Consider the following 22,851-nt stretch of genomic DNA (forward strand, 5'->3'; position numbering starts at 1 on the left):
AGATTTACTTGGATAGGATATTTACAATAAGTGATTACAAATTATTAAATGTCAATATATGATGTTTTATTCGACTTCACAGATTTTGAAAGAAAGTCTTATTGATGAGCATTGTTTTTTTTTTTTTTTTTTTTTTTTAATTTCTGCGAGCATTGCTTTAGTTGCTTTATTTCATCTTTTCGCAAAAGCAGAGTATATAGACTCCACGTGGATTAACACCTCCAACTTGCCTTGATACTCCGTAATCTTCCTTATCCAGAAGATTTTGCTCTTCCCTCACTTCAATTGGATTTGGTATGTTTGGTTCTGTTTGTCTATGCCTTCTTCTACACTGTAAACAATTTCATAGGTAAATTTACAAAAAACGGTGGCAATCTGTTTGCCACTCCTCTATGTAAATCAATTTACACATATAAAATAAAATTACTAATATGAAATGATGTAAAATTACATTTTTATCAATAAAAATATCATACTTTCTTATAAATTTACAACAAATTTGTAAAATAACCCATCAAATTTAGTAATTTAATCTAAGGAAATGTATATCAACTTACAAAATAAAGGGTAAATGATTTTACATTGATGTTTGGCAATTTAGCTACAGAATTCTTTTTTCAGTGTATGTAGTAATGGAGCAAAGCTCTCTTCTCAAACAGAGATTATCTTTTAAGCCTTTTAGATTTACAATAGTATCTGCCACAAGACCCACCGATCTGCACACAAACCTTGGGAATACTCTCCTTCTAGTTATCTTTCTCGCAAGTCTATAATGAATTCCAAAACAGATAAATATGTTGTCCATCCAAGGCTTCTTTTCAGTCATTCGTCTTTAAAATGAACACATGGTTTCTGAATGTTGCAACAAGTGCTAAATAACGACGGCAATCAAGTGGCAATGAACAGTAGGTTTCTAAAATTTTCAGAAAAGAAACACGTTCCGTCAGTTCTTCAAGAATATTCACAATTTACATAGTTTTCTCGAGGTTGTGAAAAAGAGAACTGATTATGCACAAAAACGATGCATTCATGTGAAGCAGCCTGGTGAACTCGGGTAAACAAAAATGTTGTTCACTTGAGAGAAAAATCTAATCGATTCAGTTAAGTCCAAATACAACGAAGGCAATTCATTGGTCTGTTCACATGATGAATGGTTTCGTAAGGCATCGTTTTCCATGCAATAGTTACCACCGACTGTGTCAATGAGTGGATGAAGAGTCAAATATGTTTCACAAAGCTCTACTATAATGTCTAAAGAAGATCGAGGTGAAGAAGCAATGCATGACCATCTGACTAGCATATTCGTCTTCCAGCATCGTAGTCAACCCAATAGCCAATCATAATCCAGTTCCCCCGCTAACAAAATGAATCAGCTGAAACCCTTGTAAATTATCACATTTTTCCATGTTCTGGCACACTATACTCAGCGGGCATGACAACATGTACATCGTAAAATTGCATCCTTTTAACTACACGTTGCAAGAACTTTCGAAATTAAAGCAAATATGAACTTTTTACTTGTCCATTCACAGAACAGTTTCAAGTTTAAGACCGAATTAGTAATCACACGACTGTGAAAACCTGTTTGCATTGACTGCCATTTGTTTCATTGGGAAGTTACCAACTAAGACAAGTGGCCAGTTACTAGAAAAAGTTTATTTTTGTACGATTTCCAGTCAATAGCTAATTATACCTGTACACTACTTTTCATTCTCCAATAATATTTGTACTGAAAATTAGTTTTGTATTATTATTAAAAGAAAATTGTATGTAATAAATATTTTACTAACTAAAATGTTCGTTCTCTGCACAGGGAGAATAGATTTGTCGAGAAATATTTGATATAAATAAGTTTTTGTGATAAAATTTCAACTCCCGCTTACTATACGCATTTGCTTTTAAATGAAAGTGACATGATAAAGCCCAATTCGATGTAGGTAGTAACTATGTTCAAGAACTCATGTCAATTGGTTCAGGGGTTTGGCCGTGATGCCATCATAAATAAGATTACATTACTTTTTAAATAGTTTGGTTTACCAAAACTTCTGTTCTGTCCTCCGTTTGTTCTCAAGAACTATCTGATGGATTGCCATCAATTTTTTTGACCGAGAAGTAGAGAGTTAAAAGTTAAGAATTGAGTTTCGTTGATCAAAGTGATGTATCCGAAGAAAAGTGGCAGAGATCAGCCATTTCTGGTTTTAACGTTGATCACTATAGAGGAAGAACGGTTGTAAATAGCAAAAAGCAGTTTGATGCAATCGATTATACTTTCCCATATATCATTTCATTTTCATCCTTAATACCATTAAACCTAAAGTGATACAATTTTTCGGTTTTAATATTGATCTACATACAGTAAAAATGACAAGAGTAGTTTTTAGGCAGCGATTTAACGCTTCAAAAAAGAAACCATTCTTTCTCCTAACACTCTATTCCAACCTGCATCAACCACTCCCAATTTTAACAGAGTTGATTGTTACATAGTACAAACGGTAATTTCTTTACTAAAACAGGAAGTGGTAACAATGGATTTCTACCACTTCCGGTGGCAGAAACAGTAGATTTCTACTGCTTACGACTTCAATATCAATTGAGGGAAATATAACGCCACACAAACCAAACTCCTTCACGAGGTGTACCACATGACATTGTTACTTGTTAATAATATGTAGGGCTATGTATATGAATAAAGTTTTCAAATATATTGGTAACTTGATTTGTAATAAACTTGATTAGCCAGAGTGAACTGTTTACGAGCTTTCAAATTGATGTACCGAATAGAAAAAAAGAGTATTCTTTGAAAATTATAATTTATTTAATTGTACAAAAGCACGAACGAACGTGTTAAGTACGAAGTCATTTAAGTGAAGAATAAACCCAATCTACGACAGATTCATAAAAAAGGAGTAGTAACGTGTTTATCCTGATTGCCTTATAAGGTTTAAAAGTAAAACCGTAAGCATATTGCATCATTTGCATTGTGATGCGTTCTAACAGCTGCTTTGTTCTATTTCAATATATAAATCATTAATATATGGTACATAAGTCCCCTGTCGCAGCATTCTTTCCATCAATGTACTCCAAGTTGTGTTCTAGTGGGGCAATTCAATTCCGATTGAGAAATACGGAAGAAGTTAAATTAGTGCAAGTAATTGTTCATTAAACAAATGACAGGAAAATCCAAGAATGAACTTTATGCACGGATCGTCACGTGTCATATAATGTGACTGATCTATTAATATTATGGTTTAAATTGGCTCACATTAGAAAAAAATAAAATAACACTCCAAATATTAGCTGAATGTATACGTTCGAATTTGAGACCTCACGTTCAACAACCTATTGCCTAGATAGTAACCTAACCTACTCCAAATTCTGGTATTATTGGCTAACTCGTACTGTTAACCAGTTTTTTGTATATATATAGATATACATATATTATACATTAACAGTAATGTGCATTGCGCAAGCATATAGAACGTAGCCTCTAACTCTTTACGATCGTCTTGCGCTCAAATCGCAAGGAGAAAAAATTAAGGTGCCTTTCTGATCGACTCAAGTACTTGCAAAAAGAAGCTTTTGTTAGAGTATGTTATACGAAAAGTTTTAATATGTTTCTGTTTCTGTTTATAAATTCAAGAACGGTTGTGGTTTCTTTTTTTTTAATTACCACACAGTTTAGTTGTTTTCAAATTCATAAATAGATGTTATTTTACTGTTTTCAATGTGACAAAATATTTCTTCAGCATTATGCTTACGGTTGTTAAGAGTCTTCATCCCGGCGAAATTAAAATACCGCTAATTTTACAGTAATCATGTGATATCTTCAAATAGATAAAAGATAATCGAAATGTGGAACAAGAGCGCCCTAGACAATATTATTTTACATAAGAAACCGTTATCACGACTCACTTATCTGCTTTCGATTTCGAGCCATTTTGAAAATCGGCATTTATTTTCGCGTTTCTAAACAGCTGAAAACGGAAAGCCACTAGTGACTTATGATAACGGTACCTCACGCAAAATAATATTGTCTAGGGCGCTCTTGTTCCATATTTCAATTATCTTTTATCTATTTAAAGATATCACATAATTACTGTAAAATTAGCGGTATTTTAATTTCGCCGGGATGAAGAGTCTTAAGTTTGTCGAGTTAGAAGGGAACTCTTCCAAAGAAGAAAAATTTGAAATCAAATCTTTTAGTTCAACGTCCCACGATTATGCCTTTTAGGGTAAGGAAAATGTGTGATTAAGGCAAATGAATGACGAGAAAAGAATTGGTGGAATGAGAGTGTTGGACAAAACAGGAGTAACCCGAGAAAACCCATGGATACTATGTTGTCCATCGCAAATTTATTTGGCTGGGATCGAACTACAGCCCCCTTTCCCTGCACCAGAAGTAGGCGGTGTATCACTGAACCACTATGCCCCTTCTCAAAAACAAGAAACTTAATAAACGATAGATGCATACTGTAGTATTCTAACCCTTTATACAAATAAACATGGCTATGGAACGTAAATTTTGAATTGCCAGTTTTAAATCTGTTACTTAGAACAAGTAACAGCGTCACGTGTACACCACGTGAAAGAGTTTGGTTTGTATGGTGTGATTAAAATTGAAACCGGAAGTGATAATATATTTTTATCGCTTCCGGTTTTAGTAGAGAGGTTAAACTGGAGATACTCCTAAGATGCTTGAATGATTGAAAAAAAAAACTTTTTGCCATCTATTATACTGTAGTTTCTACTGTATAGAGATCAACGTTTAAAACCGGAAGTGGTTGATTTCTGCCACTTCTGGTTTTAGATTAGAATGCATATGGACTATGTTCTCGGAACGCTTAATTGATTGCAGAAAGCCGCTTCTCCCTATGTAGCAACGTTTTTTAGTCTATAGTGATCAACATTGAAACCGAAAGTTGTTAATCTATGCCATTTTTCTGTTTGAATAGAAGATTAAGAGAGGCAATGATACCTATTATTCGCAGAACGCTAAATTGATTTTTAAGAAAACGCTTCTAGCTAACTATTACCGTTATTGTTATATAGTAATCAACGTTTAAATTGGACATGATAGGTTACTATCACTTCCGGTTAGAATATATCACGTCCATCGAGGAACTTGATTCCAAACTTTTAACTCTTTACATCCTAACCAGAGTTGATGGTGATCCACGCACTATTTCTTAAGATTCTTTCTCTCCCGGACGAATGAACAGATATGGAGAGAGTAGATACAGGGTCGCTTGGAGCCCACTAACACATTCAAAGTTCAATATTATATAGGCGCGATAGTTTGGAGCGGGTTGCAATTGGAGGACGGAAAGTAGATAGTATGGCATTTCATAACAACACTGCAACAGTTATAAAGGACCTTTAGCATAATGTCAGGTAACAATGACATGTCTGAACAACCACTGCAATGTAATGACTGACTTCGTTTCGTAATAAGTACGAACACAGAAAACACATCGTTCAACACTCCAGCGTTGTCCATGGTAACTGTTATGGTATTCCTATAAAATGGCATCCTAGTCTCTTCCAATCTCCCACCCGTGACCTACTCCAGGCTATCACGCCTGCGGAATATTTGAATTGTGTCACTCGTCTCCGTGCCATCCTATACAAACTGAAGTAACACGATGTTCTGTGCTGCAATGTTTCATTGCGACTAACCGTATAACGTGGTGTTCTTTCTTATTTTGGTTCTCAACCTGCCAACCAATATAAGTTGTCACACCTGCGCAATTTCCAGGTCGGTTCGTTGCCACCCTGTATATGAATGATCTTTCTTTTAGAAAAAAAAAAACAAAAAAGTAAAATAAAATAAAGTACGGCAAATAAAAAACACGGAAAATTATTTAAAAGATAATAATCAGTGAATTAACAAGAGCACTGAGACAATATTGAATGGGACCTACTGTTTAAAGTGGAATTCGAACACTTACATTTTGGATTTGAATCGGAGGGAAGTACCACATAAGGTGTTGAACCTAATACCATGCTCAGAGGACCACATGAGCTCATAAGGAGATCATTTTAACCGTTTGTATTATTTTTTTTTATTTTAGGAAGTGATACTTCCGTGTAATAGTGTGCGTGATCTCGGATTCGTTTCCCAAAGAACAAAATTTTCCGTTTTGACCCAATGTTATAAGAAAATTTTGAGGTTTCTTGAATTTTAAGTTAACCTAGTCCAGTCTTACTTCGTACTAGCGTAAGTACTCATAATTGATAGGTAATACAGAAACTGGACAAAAAGGAGGGAAAGAAGACTGTGCCCACTAGCATTCCATTCCTCGGGTAATGTATTATTTGCTGTTATATAAGCCCGCCTAACAACGAGGTCATGCGGGTTGTATATATGTAAGGCGTTTACAGAACCAGAGAAGGATCAATAATTCTTGAAATTACTTAGCATCTACAGCAGCGTTTCCCAACCTTTTTCAACTTGCGACACACTACGGGTGTTACTTGGATTCTCGCGGCACACTTATAGATATTATTTGTAAATATAAAACACAGTGGTATTTTTTCTGTGATTATTGATCTCCTTCTCACGGAGAAGAAAGCTCGAACACTGGTTTTTCCCCGTAGCAAATCATTATGATTATTTTTCATTCTAATTTAAAAATAGAAAACAATTGCAATGAAATATTGGACTCAAGTTTTTAAAAATACGCTTTCTTTTTAAAAACTGTATCCAGCCTTTTACTAAGAAGGAAGATCACTAAATAACGAACGAACAAACCAATCTCTTTTACTTTTAAAACACAAATGTAGGTAATTTGTCGAAAGGATTGAATGATATTTAAATTTTCAAGTTGCGAAATAGTCTGCCACAATAAAGAAGGAATAATGATCATCACAATGACAACAAATACTTTTTTCAACATTAGAAATGTACCGAACAGTAACACGGTACGAAACTTAAAATTGTAGATTCATAGTAGAGGTTCATAGTAATGTGAAATACAAATATACATTTTTCCCTACGTTTTACAATTTGATTGCTATAAAATTAATAATTTGTTTCGATTCCTCGCGGCACACCAGCGGTCCATTCACGGCACACCAGTGTGCCGCGGCACACCGGTTGGGAAACGCTGATCTACAGTAACGGAAAACTTAGTTTCTAGATTGCCTTACGTCATCATATATCCTGACAACTCCTCTTTATCAATACACAAAAGTGGTATAGCGGGTTTTTATGAAGGTAGGAAAATATTCTCTCTCTCTCTCTCTTCAACTTGAACAAAAGAAATGAAGTTTCTAATTTTTCATCCACCGCCTATTTCTTTTAGGCTAACGAAAAGGAATGAATAACACAAGTAAATGATTATGAAATAATTGCTGGAGTTAGCAAGTGGGAGATAACTGTAGAACCCTTTGCCCTGGGATCGAACCAGGGATTCCTCTATACCAGAGCTAAGTGCCCTAAATCTAAGGCATCTTACCCCTAGTTTCACCTTCAAGATCAGATGTATATTATCAATTGTAGAACTGAGTTTCTACGTGAATAAGAGGTTAGCGTACGTACTTTTGGCGTGGGAGACCCGGGTTTGATTCCTAGCGAAAGCTCATGTGGTTCGGATTCCACGTTAATCAGTGTCCCGTCTCATATAGCCTCGCTGCTGAAAGAGACATTAAACTGAAAATCAACTCAACTCAATTATAGAATTAACAAATAATAATTAAAAATAGATCAGATTATTTTATAGAACTGTGTTATCTTTTTAAAACAGAAATTTATCAATTTTGCTTTAAAAGTTCAACTACGATTGGTCCTAATTTGACAGTTGTATTTATTTATTTCGTAATAGGGTTGCCTAATTTTACAACATTATCTTCTTTCTTATTGATTTTGCGTTATACAGTTAGTTATTAAGAGTAAATGATTCACCTTGAGTTCGAAAGATGTCAGATGCCTTGGTTGGCAAACAGTCAGATGGCGACCATAAAGCCGTGCTGTTACTTGCGGTGTTAGGGCCAACTACATACTCGTACTACGTGAGGAGTAGCAGAACGGCACTGTGAAGTAAGCTAAGCAATAGTAGTGGTGTCAAAATGAACGATTTCTCTGATTTCGAAAATGTGCAAAGTGTTGGCGCTTGTCCATTTGGTGTGAGTGTGACGAAAGTGTGGCGAGTGTGTTGGCTGTGTTGGGAGAGACAGTGTCCATATGGGTTTTATCTTACGAAACTCACAGAAAAACCAGATTGGAAAAGATGAACGTAGTTGGAAGAAAATCCTCAGTTACAGGTCTCGTGGAAAATTAAAGTGAATTGTCACGCAGAACATCAACAAGCACTTCCCACAGCCTGTGCCAAGAATCTAAGTCCGCCGTAAGTTCCGTAAATGGACATACGGGTTCAGATTGCATGGACGAAGTCGGTGATAGGGGACCATAACTCTTTAGCATGACAACAATGGTTCCGAGTATATGCAACATGAACCACTGGTAACTAGTAACGTGTGATATGGTCGAATAAGTCAGCCTTCACCTTATTTCAAACCGTGGGTCCTGTTTATGTATACCGGATGTTCAAAGAAGCGTATAATTCGCAGTGAAATATGTTGAAGGCTTTGTGTTACTGTAGGACGAGAAATATTGGTTTTAATGAGTCCTGTGGTCACGCATTTCGGTCACGTAACTGACCTTGATTACATCGCCATTTTATAGGACCATGTTAATCCTTTAGTCCAAATATTGTTTCCAGGAAATAATACCAAATTTCCAGGATGATAGAGAGTACATTCACAGGGCTAGATGTGTTGTGGAGTGGTTGTTGGTACATCGGGATGAAGTTGAAGAGTTTGTCTCTGGCTTGTCCAATCCCCTGGCCTAAACATAAATGGACATCTGTGGTCTGTTTTGAAGACACGAATAAGGCGAATACTTTCTACTCCATCTTCTCTAACGAAACTGATTGATGAATTGCACACGAAATGGCGTAATATTCCATTGTTGCTACTTGTGACCTCTGTGACATTTCACGTTGCATCAGAACTGTCCTGAGGGCAAAAGCTAGTTCAAATCATAATAACCTGGTAAATTGCACTATTTAAATGTGTTTTAAGTAAATTAATAGCTTCAGAAGTTTGTATTATTTCGTTTTATGAGATATTGCGAAATTGGGAATAATGCAAAATTAAGTATATTTTATATATATAATTGTTGGTGTTAATACTGTTGCACTTTTCAATTTCCAAGGAAATGCAACACATTCACCTCTACACACAAGAAAAGAAACTAACTTACTATTTGCGTAATCGGTATTGTATAAATTAAATTATAATGTTCTCGCTATACCAGTAAGAGATTTTTAAAAGTTGAGTTGATTTTGGGTTTAACGGTCCTTTCAGCGGAATCAAACCCGGGTCTCATGTCGAAAATCAAACCTGGGTCTCCCAACCCGCTAACCGCTTAGAAACAAGAGAGCTCTGAGATTTTTAAGAAATTAAAAAAAATGTGAGTCTGTCATATGGTAACCATAGTTCCGGAGGAACTTCCTGCATATTTCTGGGTTTCATGAAAGTTAACGTACTTCAAGGTGGATCTCAAATTTGAAAAAAGTTCAGAAACACTGATTTTTAGAAGATATTTTATTATATCAAAAAACAGATGAGTGTATCTGGCAACACTTGATCCACCTTGAAATCAACATAGGAAGGAAGGTTTCTTTTTTTTATCCTGTCCTCTGCTACTTTAATGGAAAATGTTTCAAGGTAAACATGAGGTAATATTTTCCTCATTTCTCCGTTCAAATGTAACATTATCCTCAACTTACCACCTGAATGAATACTCCTTTTTCTGGATGACTTAATAATAAAATAAAAATCATTCAATCTTTGATCACATGACTGTCCATATGACTAAAACCTTATATTGCTGATATTTTTAAGAAAAAAAAAACCGGGGAAAGAAAGTTGATTTAAAATTAGCGCGATTTCCTAACAACTTTATATGTATTTTTTCACTCAGGAGTTTCTGAGATTTTTTTAAATATACATTTAAGTTTAACCTTGGACAAGGTAATTGCCGCCTTCGCCTCCAACCTTAGGAAATTAAAAAAAAAAAAAAGCTTCTTTTTCTAAGCCTTTGCATCTCCTATACGTAATGTATTAAGCATAGCGTTTTAGAGCTGTTAGTGTGGTCTTGTTTTTCCGGCGGCCATTTCCTGCCGGCCTTTCTTGTCCGACGCAGCGGGGCGGGAGGAGAAAAACTTCCAGTGGTTTGAGAAAAACTTCTACAAACAGATTATGTTTTCATTGTCATAAAGAGTGGCATCACGCTGGATACTGCAGTCATTCTGCAATCAGCAACTGTTACGTGCGTAACACACGCCGGTGCTATACCAAGGAAATTGATTGAAACATGTTACGGAACTTGCTCTGTAGTTCAGTAATTGTTTTCCTGCTGGAAGCTGCGTCTTTAGGTTTTGCAGTAAAACCTCGTAAGTTGAATATTATTATATTTCTGATATTTATACATAGTTGTTGCAGTGAGACAGTATACACCAACAATATATCAGTATATCGGATCGACAATATTTTTTTAGAATTCAAAGCATAGGAATACGAGAAAAACCAGTGAAGTCGTGATATCGTTTTTACATCCTTATGTAATACAAGAACTCTGATGTTGAAGTGAGTTTCGAACCGGTGGCCGCGCTCGTTGTTTGTTTGTTTACTGACAAGGAACGGACATGAACCTGTCATCCGGACAACCGAATCAAACCAAGTCCATTCGATAAACATAACAAACATATGTTCAGGCACAAAACATTAGGTGCCATGGACAACGGAGTAAGTCCCTGGAGCCCATTAACTCTGTTAGTATAAAGAAAATCATAGACTCGCAGTGAAATAGCTATTACATCAACACTGTTCATTGGAAAGTCATGGTTTATAATTCATTCTCTTCAGCCTGAAACAAGCTTTCCAAAGGTGCTATGTATTGGGGCCCATAACGTACTTGAACCGCGAAAATTTGGAGAATTTCTGGAAAATTCCCTCTAGAAATCCCTTCCATCAACTTTGGACCCCCTCTGAAGTGGCCCTGGGTAAAAGCACACAATCCAAATGAATCTCGAGAAATACTAATGGAGATTTTCAAACCGGAAATCTTAGAAATCAACTATTTCTGGTTTTAAAGTTGAATAGTATAAAGAAAAAGCGGTAATAAGTAGAAAGAAGCGGTTTGCTGCAATCGCTTAAGCGTCCCAAGAATACATATCGATGGTTGAGAGCCAAAGGGGCGTAACTGCCGAATTTTGATATTCTGAGTTTAATGCTACGACGACATGTATCATGGCTTGAATTTGGTTGTGACAGAACTAAACTTGAATTGTAGCTTAAATATCAATTTGAGAGGACAACACATTGAGAAAACATTGTGAAAATCAAAATCTCCACATTTTAAAACTTGTTTTTCTCAAAAGTAATAAAACAGCAGTTTGCGCCCCCTTTGGCGCTCAATCATCGATTTTATTTCCATCCTTAAGTTTCTACTAAAACCGGAAGTGATTCACTACAACTTCCGGTTTCAATATTGATCCACATAAAGCAAGAACGATAAGAGATAGCAGGAAGCGTATTTTTGGGGAATGGAGAATCGATTTAGCTTTCTAAGAATAGGTACCATCTTCTCTTTTAATTCTATTTAAACCGAAAGCAGCAAAAAAAAAAAAAAAAAGACACTTCCAATTTTAACGTTGATTGCTATAGAGTAAAAACGGTAATAAGTAGCGAAAAGTAGCAAAAGAACAACCACTTCCAGTTTTAACGTTGATTACTAAAGAGTAAAAACGGCAATAGGTAGCGAAAATTAGCATATAAACAACCACTTCCAGTTTTAACGTTGATTATGATATAGAGTAAAAACGGTAATAGGTAGCGAAAAGTAGCAAAAGAACAACCACTTCCAGTTTTAACGTTGATTGCTATAGAGTAAAAACGGTAATATATAGCGAAAAGTAGGAAACAGCCACTTCCAGTTTTAACGTTGATTGTTACAAAGTAAAAACGGTAATATGTAGCGAAAAGTAGCAAAAAACAACCACTTCCAGTTTTAACGTTGATTGTTATAAAGTGAAAACGGTAATAGGTAGCGAAAAGTAGCAAAAACTTCCAGTTTTAACGTTGGTTGCTATAGAGTAAAAACGGTAATAGGTAGCGAAAAGTGGATGACTAGAAAATAATTAATTAATATTGTCAAGCAATGTACTCCATCATCTCCAACATAATCTCTCTAATAAAATCAAAATTGATAGAAGTTTACTACAATTTCCGGATTCAATATAAATTGAGAGATATTCCACCATATAAATCAAACTCCTTCACACGGTGTTCACCTGACACTGCTACTTTTTGTATTGTATTGTGTATCCAGAGATAAACGTCGGTGAGATATTTAAAGTATGTGTTTGGTCAGAAAGTGTCGATCAAGTTTAGAAACCATTTGACCGGCCATATCCCATTTTGGGCTTAGGTCCAGGACGTTTACATGACTTACCTTTGATTCGGCAGTCCTTGACTACTAACCGAAAAGTCAACGGATGTAACGTTCAGTGCTACCAACTTAGTAGAACAGAAATAGCGGGTATTTCAAAAGTTGCGTATGGGACATCCTTTACAAAAATTTACGAAGAAAAGACTTATCATCAGATCTCATTGCATAACATTAGTCCTTACAGGACGTATATGCTCCTAGCAGTGGTACATCTATTTCTGACAGAAATGCGCATAACCCTTACTGTCATACACATATTACTTGTAATAGGCTATACAGTAAAGCCACGATTATATGCGAGATGATGATCCCCTCGTGCCACACAACACAAACACACACACACACACACACACACAAACTGCTTCAGTAGCGTTCAATTACTTTTCATAAGTAGTCGCTGCAGACTGACATCCCGCATACAAAGTACTGTACGTTCTAAAACAAAAATAAATTTCTTTGTAAAAATCAATATTTCCAACAATAGTGAATTTTTTCAAATTGCAACTTTACTCTCATAAGCAGAAGGCATTTAGTTGTAAGGTATGAAAAATGGGAATTGGAGAAAGTGATTTGCTTGGTATAGATATACCACATTAACTTTACACCTAGTTTTTCATTTCAAGCGCTGCTATCGGTTGAAGGAATTCCACTCCCTTTCGCCATCCGCTCTCTCGCTTAGCAACAGCTGAACCGTTATTGGCTCAACGCGTGGGCGTGAGCTTTACTTCGCATTTTTGCTACGGATCAAGACATTTTGGCAGCACTATAGTAAATTATATTCATTATTTACTGCGGAGTAAGTAGACGGCTAATTGAAGCGTTCTCAAAGTGTTTTTTATTGCTCATGCGTACGTTTGGAATACGCTGACCATGTATTTAAATTTGGATGGCTAATCACAACGCTCTGCGAACGCGAAAGCACTAAAAAACACGGAGAAAACGTCAGCTCGAGCGTATTTGGTGCGTTTCGGAACAATACACGGCCTGCAGTTTAAAAGATGTCTAAAGAAAGGGAAAAAAGGAAAAGCGTGTTGCCAGGCAAGGAGATTTTAGCAAGAAACAGTATTGGAATTCTGCTATTATAGACCTTGATGTGGCAAACCGTGGAAACCGTGACTGGCTCACAATATGATTTATAACTCTGACCGATTTATAAAATTACCGAAGAGCCACCTAGGTTGCGTTGGCACTGGAGGGTTAATCGGGAGTGGCCACTGGAGGGTTAATCGAGAAAATACAATAGACCAACAGAGCGAAGGTCGAAAATTCCTGACAGGTTTATCGTGTATCGTAATCCTATAGGTCTTCTCGGAATTTGTGAATGAGTGGTATTCTGTTGCTCTTTTGGTTTGGTCATGGCTTTCACATTCTTTGATCGCTGACCTTGGTGACAAACCAATACAAACAATAAAATATAATTTTTATGCTGAAATACTGTTTGTAACTCATTTTTAGTCTTTTTTTTTTCATGTTATCCGCGATTTTTGCTACCCTAGTGCCTTTGCCACCCAATTCCACGCATAATCGGGGCTTTACTGTACTTGATGTTCATACATAACAATACTTGGTACACACACACATGCTTGTGAACATTATATTTATAAAATTCTCAAGCTACTGTGTTTTACTTCTGGAGAATAATTTCTTCCCACAAGCGTCTTAATTACTTTCTAAAAAAAAAAAAATGTATGTATAACACGTGAAGCCAACCATTATGCGTTAATGGGCGTCAAATGAAAGATTTACACAAGGACGTCTCCTTCGTTAAGTTCATAAAAATACCGTCTTCAGTACATATTTGAATTCAAGCTTTTTTTTCCCAGCAAGGTTAGCGTAAAAATCTCATTGAAAACTGTAAAAGACGTAGTGTAACACGTAGAATCAAAAGTCATTACTAGAGCGATGGAGTTCGTGAAAAATCAATTAAGACCCTTTTTTGTATATAAACATCCTTGGTAATGTCATTGAATTACCCCTGTATTACTTACTGGTTCCTCTAAATTCTTACTGTTGTAACGGTTGAGATTAAAGCTAAAAAAGAAATATAGAAGTAGTCTGCTTGATCTTAGACCACTAAAATTATTCTACTAGTATTTATTAGGAACATGCACTAAATAGTACTGTTAGTTCTTATGCACGTTCATTACTGTAGTGCACATCTTGTACGAGAGCAAATTATTGAATTCTTCTTTTCTTTATTGCAATAGGTAGCTAGATCGAGTTTGTTAAAGTAATTGATAGCTTATTTTCAATGGTAGCAATCACTTTAATGTACTGTATCGTTTAAAATCCATGATATTCCTTAGCTTCTATGCAACCTGTACGGCATCTAAGTATGATTCATTGCCATGATAAAAAGGATATGTAGCTTTTCTTACTGTAAAATGTTCATCAACCATCAGATTCGAGTAATCAATCCTCTGTGCTGTCCTTGTCAGAGTTTAATTATTATATTTATTTTTAACGATTTTCCAGATACTCATTTCGAGGTAATTTTTTTCTGGAATCATTACTGTACACATTTCGAACTTTTTCTTTAAACTGGAATCTTTACCATACACATTTCAAGGCAATTTTTTACTGAGATCAATTCCATACATATTTCAAGGTAATTTTCCTGGAATCATTACTATACACATTTCGAGGTAATTTTACTGGAATAATTACTATACACATTTCGAGGTAGTTTTTACAGGAATCATTGCCATACATATTTCGAGGTATTTTTTACTGGGATTATTGCCAAATACATTTCGTGGTAATTGTTACTGGGATCATTACCATAGACATTTTGAGGTAATTATTACTGGTATTGTTAGCAATTAATAATAACAGCAGCAACAAAGGGTTGAGTTTAAGCTTTTGCATTTTACATGTTTATGCAATACTCAGGTTATGAAAGACTGGAGCTACTGTTAACTTGAAATCCACAAGTAGGAGTTGCCTCAAATGCAGCTTTTGGATGCGAAAAAAAATGGTCCTTCAAGATCTACCCTTAAAGTATTATTCCCCATCATATTACTCGCCTTCCCCACTATACAACTCGCCTTTAAGTTAGAACAGCAACAAAAAAAAGTCCTTCTGGTAGAATAGAGCAAAAACTCTGGGACAACTCAACTCATCATTGATACGAACTTCGGACCTCCTGATTGCAAAACAAGAACTCAAAATATTGGCCTATGCCTGCTCAACCTATATCTTTATCAAAACATAATTTCGACCTCTGCAGAACTTGGTACATAATTTGCAAGCTAAAGATTCTACTACAGACATCGGCACTTTCCTAAACATAGGGCACTGTCTTCCGAAGTTTATGTGTGGTATAAACGAACGCTGTGGCCCCAATCGAATACCCTTCTGAATTACTTCTTTTTGGAAACATGCGATAGTTGTGATCTATGAACCATTGTTTACTATTGTGTGCCGTTAATTTATTTCACAGTTGGACGCCTTGTCTTTCGAAAACGAAGCAGAATCTGTCCCATGTTTAGGAACGTTTTGATGTCAGCAATAATATGCTTACGTGTGGACGTCGAGTGCTATTTGAAAACATAACGCTTTGCACCAGGTTGGCAACACTAACAACCCAATAACTCAAATGTTGATTAGTGTCATTCTCTATGTTAGTATAAATGTATTTGCCCAGGCATAATTGCACTTGATTGTATTATTCCTGTAATATTGAACATTTCCATTCACTTTAGCATAGTGATCCATTGGAGGGACTCCACATTTGAACACACTGTATCTCGGAAACGAAGCGGCATCGGACCCATGTTTATAGGAACAGGGTATGTCCGCAATCACCTCGTTACGTTTGGTCATGCATTTATGTCATACCCTGTATATCAATCAAAAATTTCCTTGTACGCTTTATATCTGGAGAACTACATATAGAGTAGCTAAATCCAAACTATCACTTAACTCAGTACGATGTGCTTATTCCAAAGAAGATACGAAAACTCGATTTAGGGGCCCTTCAAAAATGTTGTAGGCCCTGATCTAAAAACTAATTATTGGCCAAGATCGCAATCTTTTAATCCATTTTTTTGGATTATTCCTAACATTCTTGTCAAGATCGCAATCTTATGATCCATTTTTCTGGATCACTCCTATTTGGATTTAGAAAGAAATTGAGTTTTCTCAATTTTCTCCAGAGCTATGCATAAGTTTTTATACTAATACATATTATTTTCTGGAGCTGCTTAAAGCCTATCGAATCATACAATATCAGGCGCGCACGCATATTTTTTTCTTGGGAGTGGTCCTAAGTTTGGAGCAGTTCAATATTATAAGGAACTATGGTTATGTTTGGTACACAATCGCTCAGTGGTGTACCACTTGCTTACCTCTAGTGGTTGAGGTTCCCCATTCGATCCCCCGCCAAATAAGTTTGTGGTGGACAACATCGTTTCCATGGGGTTTCCGTTTCCTTCCACTTTTCATTCCACCAATTCTTCTGTCAGCATTCACTTGCCTAAATCATCCGTCTCCTTTATCCTAAGTGGCATACTCGTGGGACGTTAAACTGGAAGATTTCATTTCATTTTCAATCACTACGTTTATGTAGTATTAAACGCGTGTTATTCTATACCCGAAAATAAAAAGGATAAATAATTGTTTAAGTGTTGCCACTTATATTCTCAGCAAAAATGATAGCATTAGATTGTTTTGAAAGAAATGAAAGAGTACAAATTAAAATCAAAATCAAAATAAAATCAAAATATTCACGTTACATCAATCATTTCGCTTGTAAACAAGCATAGTTTTATTAAGAAAGTGTAGGGGAAACCGTTGTACCTGTGAACACTTTTAGAGTCTTCGAAATTTTGGTGCTAATATTCAGCACTTTTTCCCCATTTTTTTTTCCGGACATTTGAAGTGTCATCTCTTTGCTATCAGATAGGATGAGATTTTTAAACGTGTTACATAATTACAATAGCTTTTATAAGATAAAATAAGAACAAATCCGTTTTGTTCACAGGTACATAATGGTCTTGTACCAAAAATAGACCCTCTTGTACCTTTGAACAAAGTGATAATTACAATGTTTCTGCGGCAATAATATAAAAAGAAGCTACAAATATTAACATTGAAGTTATAAATTGCAATAAAAGGTTTAGCTATAAAAAGCTCACCAAAATTAAAATTTTATCAATTAAATTAAAAATTGAAGAGAAGTTCTAACAAAAACTTGTGAACAATAAAGTTGAGCATATACAACTCTTAACATTATGTTATATAATAAACGAATATATAGAAACTACTTAAAATTATAATTAATAACTTTATATCCTAAGCTAACCTATATAAATTATATCAATTGTTTTAACTACTTACATTGTGTAGCTTTAAACAGTATTATTTATCGTTCAAAGGTACACGATGCATTAATGTTCATAGGTACAGTACAAGAGGGTCACCATTACGAAAAAAAGTTCTCCACTAGCTTAAATATTGAACAGAAGTTAAAACTAAAAATATTACTGTATTCACCAATGATTCTAACCCAAGTTTGGGCAAATAAATATCACAAGTTGCGAAAACCGAAGAGCACAAAACTCAAAAGGTAACTATAAAAAATCTTCGTTTTGGGGGGTGAAAAAACTAAAAGGAACATTACTCGACACAGCACTCAGTAAACAACAGCCAAATGCGTTTGTAGTGCTTTTTTTCATTTAATCTTTCAAATGAATTTTAATCACTGCACCTAGATACCTCTGAATTCGAGAAAAGCACAGGTGTTCAAAGGTCCATTGTTTCAAAGGTACAACGCCTTCCCCTACAAATATATGTCGAGATACCAAGTTTTTATTTTTTTAGGAGGCGAAGGGAACTCCGGATCAGGTGCTTCCCCCACGTTGGTACGCCTCTATACAGTGCCCATGTCATCTATGGACATTTATTTTCATTAAATATTAATAATATTGTGGAATTTCAATTAAACATTGCCCAGTAATTTCGTCCTCAATTGTAGCTGCGGTGGCTCAGTGGTAGAGCGTTCACCTCTGGTGCTTGGGGTTTCGTGTTCGATCCCACCCCAGCCCACCAAGTGAACTTTGTGGTGGACAAACACCGTGTGCGTGGGTTTCCTCGGAGTTCTCCCGTTTCCTCCTACTTTCTTCATTCATTGATTTCTCATAATCACCGTCTCCTTTAGCCTAGTCGGCATAACCGTGCGACATAAAACTCAAAGATTTCATTTCATTTTTTTCGTCCTGAATTAACCGTCTTCTTTATCAGTTCAGAATAACCTTAGACATAACTGCATCATCTTCGAAAGAGATTGGATGCATTTGGACGAGAGCAGGAGACAATAAATCAAATTCCAACTGAGAATCAGGGCACATCCACAAATTTTTGTTGGGAGAGGTCCAAGGTTTGGGAAGTCCATTACTACAAGCTGTAGTATTGAACGGGTATTATTCCCCAACCGAATAGACGATAAGTACTTGTAATTGTAAAGTATTTCCACATATATATGCAGAGAAAAATGATAGAATTAGGTTGTTTTTTGTAAGAAGAGAAAGAGCACAGGTGAAATGTAAGATCAAATCATGTTATATCAACAATTTCTTTGCTAAGCAAGTATGGTTTTATTAGGAAAGTGCAAATATATGTTGAGTTAGAAAGCTTTCGGGAGTCCGGACACGGTGGAACCCCGCGTGGGTACGCTACTGCCGACAATCATATAAGCACCTCATTGACTCAACATTATGTGTCTAAAAATTAGGGATGCGCACGAGACGAGTCGAGACAGGATTCCCCTGACAAAATTCGAGTCGAGACACTGCTCTTCCACTAGAAAAATATACATTTTTTCGAGTCGAGACATCAGTTTCAGAGTACATTTTCGAGACGAGACAGCCGCAAATCTTGTCTCGTGCGCATCCCTACTAAAAATAGTTTTCTGCTTGTTGTCTGGCGTGAGTTGATCCCAGATTTGAAACACAACATCTTGCGGGGCATTACTGAACTGATTGGATAGGAAATGAATCCCAAAAATGACAACCAGATGAAAGCTAAGACAATGGCATTGAGATTCGATTTGCTGACCTTTCTCAGATTCAATGTGCTCCTTCTCGTTGGCAATTTCCTTCATTCCGTGAAGAAGCAACATTTGATTCTATAAATTATTATTTTTCAGTGACAAGTTTTTAACCTAGGACAACATAATAAGGCGACCATCAACATATCCTTGATAATATTTATCCTTCGTGTTATTACACGTAATAAGGAATCAACCATGAAAAAGTTGTGATATTGTACGATGGAAAACACGACTCTTAAGGTTATCCTGACGCCATAATAGCATTAATTCCTATACGTACTAAATAGAAAGGGTTGCGATTAGATGACCATCATAGTTTGCATGTCATTCTTCAGACTTGAACAATTAATTGAATATGAAGACAACAACCTTACCTCCCAGTGTCAGATATTTATTATGCCCTTGTAGAAGGTGATAGGACACTTTGTCGCGAAGGAGCAGAATTATACGTACTAACATGTGAATTCCTGCTAGTTTGTGATTAGTATCTTTTTATTGAAGCTCCCTCTGTAACTTACAATGGAACATCAAGAAAAGCCTTTACAATACGGATCTTAAGTTCCTTCTCACGATAAGTTTCCCGTTTCTGTTCAAGGTAAACAAAATACAAAAACAAACAAGCAATTAAAGTGTAATTTCTCAGGAAAATAGTTGTAAAATTTATTTCTTTTTTCTTTTCTTTCTTTCTTTCTTTCTTTTCTTTCTTTTTTCTTTTCTTTTTTTTTTTTTTTTTTTTTTTTTTTGACTTGCTAAGTCCGGGTTCGATCTTTACATATCGTACTGTACACAACATTAAGATTAGCGAGAAATTAATTTAATTGACGTTTGAAATGTATCATTTTCAACAAACTTAAAAAGTTCGTTACTGAATTCTCTATGTCTGTCTGTTTGTCCATCTGTCTGTTATTTGCGATTTTTTTCAATTTTGAACCATGCATTCGATACAACATCAAAAACTTTCTGAGAAAGTGATTAAATTTTTCGCGTCACTCTTACCGTTCCCGAGATATTGGTCAAAAAATGGCCGACTTCCAGAGATTAAGGAGCCATATCTCGGGAACCATAAGTCATAGAGAGATAACGTTGGTGTCAATCAATACCTAAGAGGATGCTAAATATTTTGATACCAAATAATAACCGGTGACCACTGTCCTACTGGCCACTGGTTTGGGCCAAAAAGGTTCGAATTTTGGGAGATTTCTGGAGGCATATTTCGAGAACTGTAAGTCATAGAGAAATGATATTTTGCTAATTTTTGCGGATAGAAAGCTTTACTTTTCCGTGTAGGAATAATCCCAGTTATCCTTTCCACTCCATATCTCCATTCTTTTTAAGTTCGTTATGGCAATGCTCTTGGAGCATTCTCAACTGGTTATTATTGTAAATTGGGTTATTTGGTATAAAATGCCATGTTTTCTTACAAACATATGGTAATATTTGAAATTGGAAGAAAAGTACTTAACTATTATTATAATTGTTACTCTTAGCTGCCTCGAAGCCACTAAATCTGTTAAGCTAAAGTTAGTTTTCTTTCTTTCATTCGTATCTAACTTGGGATGACTCCAAAGTATAACCTTGAATCTGGGGATAACGTATATATTTCCTGATTGTCGAACAAGTTCCAAACTGATTTCAATTTCTTTTCTGGAAGTGACCCCACCCCTTCAGGGTTGGAAATATATAGATCAACTTGACCTATATATCAAGTGCTCCGCATGACTAGTAGATTAAGAATATAACATGCACTATCCAATTATATCCTATATCAAGGTAATAAACCTCCCAAAATGATTATTTCATTATAAATATCCTATATTAATGAACCTCACTGTCACGGCGTAGAGTGATCATGAGACAGTGTAAGATGCATGACCTTCACACTTTAAAAGCAAAGGTCAAATCCAGGCAGCACTATTATGCCAGGGATCATGTCGTGTGTTACATGACTCTCACGCATAGCCAATTACTAGAGCCAAGCTCCGGCAAAGAACATCCAGCCGGAGCCTTCTTCCTTCTCATTACCCGAGTCTTTTTGTGGCTAGAAGGCTTAAACCCTGAAAGATGACCAATTGAGTTTATATAGCTACAAAGAAAGAGCTGTTCGAATCGAGTAAATGAGTTTAAATTACTACCATGACTAGCTTCCTCTAATTAGTAACTCAAAATCTATCTAATGTTTTCGTACCGTGTGACCCATCAAACAACTCGTCTAGATGAGCAGTTGACGAATATATAATGGAAGTACTGATCGGACAACGTATATAGGTGAAATCGTAGAAAATGTAGAAATTGAAATACTTACACCGAATGTGTCAAATCTAGCCATAACAATGAGTCACATTACTTGTGATACCAAATGATTTACTGTTGACTAGATATTATGGATATGCTTTTCTCAACTTTATAGGTCCACCAATATTGGATATTTATAGTGAAATAATCATGCTTTTTTTAGTTTTATTCATTACTATGGGATATAATTGAGTAGTGCATATTAGATTCTTAACCTACTAGTCTTGCAGATCACTTTGATATATAGGACATATACGTCAAGTTGTTCTATATTTTTCCAATCCTGAACTGATGGGGTCACTTCTGGGCAAGGAATTGAAACTTGTTTTGGAACTTACACGACAAACCCTATCAGAAAATATATAGGTTACCCCCAGATTCAAAGTTCAACTTTAGAATCATCTCAGGAAGCTTAATGAATCCGTGGAAGCTTATGAATCTTTTATGACCATTAACTTTAGAAATTACTGAACCGGTGTAGCTACTGGTCACCGTTCTCGCTTCCTAAGTAAGTTCTTATCTTTGCATACAGGTGACCGGGGTACCTTGACTGAGATTTCCTCAATTTTATCAGACAAATACCGACTTTCTCTTCCATTGCTATTATTACTAATGTTTAAATAATTAGTAATTGTTACTAATTCGAGTGTAAATTGCTCTCGGAGATGGTAAGAGTTGATTAAATAACTAAATAACGACTCCTAGGGAATAGCAACTAGCAACTAAACGACCAGGGTTCGATAACCATTGAAGGCGTGTGTTCAATCCTTGTTCCAATGTGCCTCAAGGGTTCATCCAGTCTTTGTAAAATGGATACCTAAAGGAAGCCTGCGGTGGAAAGGAAACACTGTGGGAGAGCTGTGCTATCTACATTACCTAACGTACGTACCAAAGTCTAGAAAATGTGGAGTCTTACATCCATCCAAACTTTGTGTCTCTTATTGCTTGTCCCGAGTGGGGTTACCCTTCAGTTTCTTTTTTCATATTACGGATA

The 22,851-nt window shown here is 35.8% G+C and overlaps 1 protein-coding gene across 1 annotated transcript in view; it reads left to right on the top strand.

Moving 5' to 3' along the window:
* Positions 1–10,186: 10,186 nt before the first annotated feature.
* The window catches only part of LOC145693528 (protein takeout-like), a 42,983-nt gene continuing 30,318 nt past the window's right edge, over positions 10,187–22,851 (top strand). The window contains exon 1 of the mRNA XM_081769597.1: positions 10,187–10,457. Coding sequence (XP_081625723.1) covers positions 10,379–10,457 — 79 coding nt within the window. The 5' untranslated portion in view covers positions 10,187–10,378. The remainder of the gene's footprint in view (positions 10,458–22,851) is intronic.

The sequence above is a fragment of the Thermobia domestica genome, chromosome 8, assembly GCF_964235325.1.
Source record: "Thermobia domestica chromosome 8, izTheDome1.hap1.1, whole genome shotgun sequence".
NCBI classification, from domain to species: domain Eukaryota; kingdom Metazoa; phylum Arthropoda; class Insecta; order Zygentoma; family Lepismatidae; genus Thermobia; species Thermobia domestica.